The 699-nt window shown below is 54.4% G+C and overlaps 1 protein-coding gene across 1 annotated transcript; it reads right to left on the bottom strand.

Annotated features, from left to right (window-relative positions):
* Positions 1-212: 212 nt before the first annotated feature.
* On the bottom strand, positions 213-609 carry Pmar_PMAR000322 (hypothetical protein; the record flags this gene model as incomplete). The annotated part of the gene is made up of 2 exons (XM_002764434.1): positions 213-524; positions 552-609. Coding segments are annotated over 2 exons (370 nt in total), but the record flags the coding sequence as incomplete, so codon positions are not given.
* Positions 610-699: the final 90 nt, after the last annotated feature.

Genomic DNA, 699 nt, shown 5'->3' with positions numbered 1-699 from the left:
GGTCAGCCACCGCCTCACACAATCTTTAAATCGCAAATCGCTCGATAGAGCGACTCGTCATCCTCTCACCACCCCGCACCCAAGAGAGGGCAGTGCGATAGTCAGTTAGGAATCTGACCTGGAGACCATGGGACTAAGGTATGAGGGGGTCGCAGAACACGAAAGGAAGGCCGAGGCAGTATGCTTTTCGTCGGCTCTGATCCCATGACTACCTTGCCAGCACTTGGCCTTCCCATATATGGCGACCTGCCCCCTAGATGCGATACCGATGCAGAGGAAGAAGCCCATACCGTAAGGGGAAGCATCAATTGTGATAGTAAGCGTGGCGCCACAGAATGCGATCTCGTGCTGACAGGGCTCCCTGCGTTCTGCTAACCGAGAACAAGCGATGTTGATGGTCTGGGCATCCTCTTCGCTAATAGTGATCCTCTCGTCCCAGGAGGTAGGCAACCACTTACCAGAGACTCTCCTTACCAGATCGGCCGCTAAAGCACACTCCGGGTGCAGCCCGAGAGCGTCATAACCTGCACCAGCCCACCGAAATGCCTCACGTTTGGTCACGACATCACCGGCCGACAATTTCCGCGAGACCAGAGTGGCAGAAGACATTGTAGCATGTTCTGAATCCGTTTTCTCTTGTGCGGCCTCCGAGTGGCGAAATCGTCGAACTTGTGAACGAATCGTCTGCATTGTAGAATA

This window comes from Perkinsus marinus, assembly GCF_000006405.1.
Source record: "Perkinsus marinus ATCC 50983 genomic scaffold scf_1104296977300, whole genome shotgun sequence".
Taxonomy (NCBI): domain Eukaryota; phylum Perkinsozoa; order Perkinsida; family Perkinsidae; genus Perkinsus; species Perkinsus marinus.
Note: the sequence above shows the minus strand (reverse complement) of the source record. Positions and strands in the feature narration are given on the sequence as shown.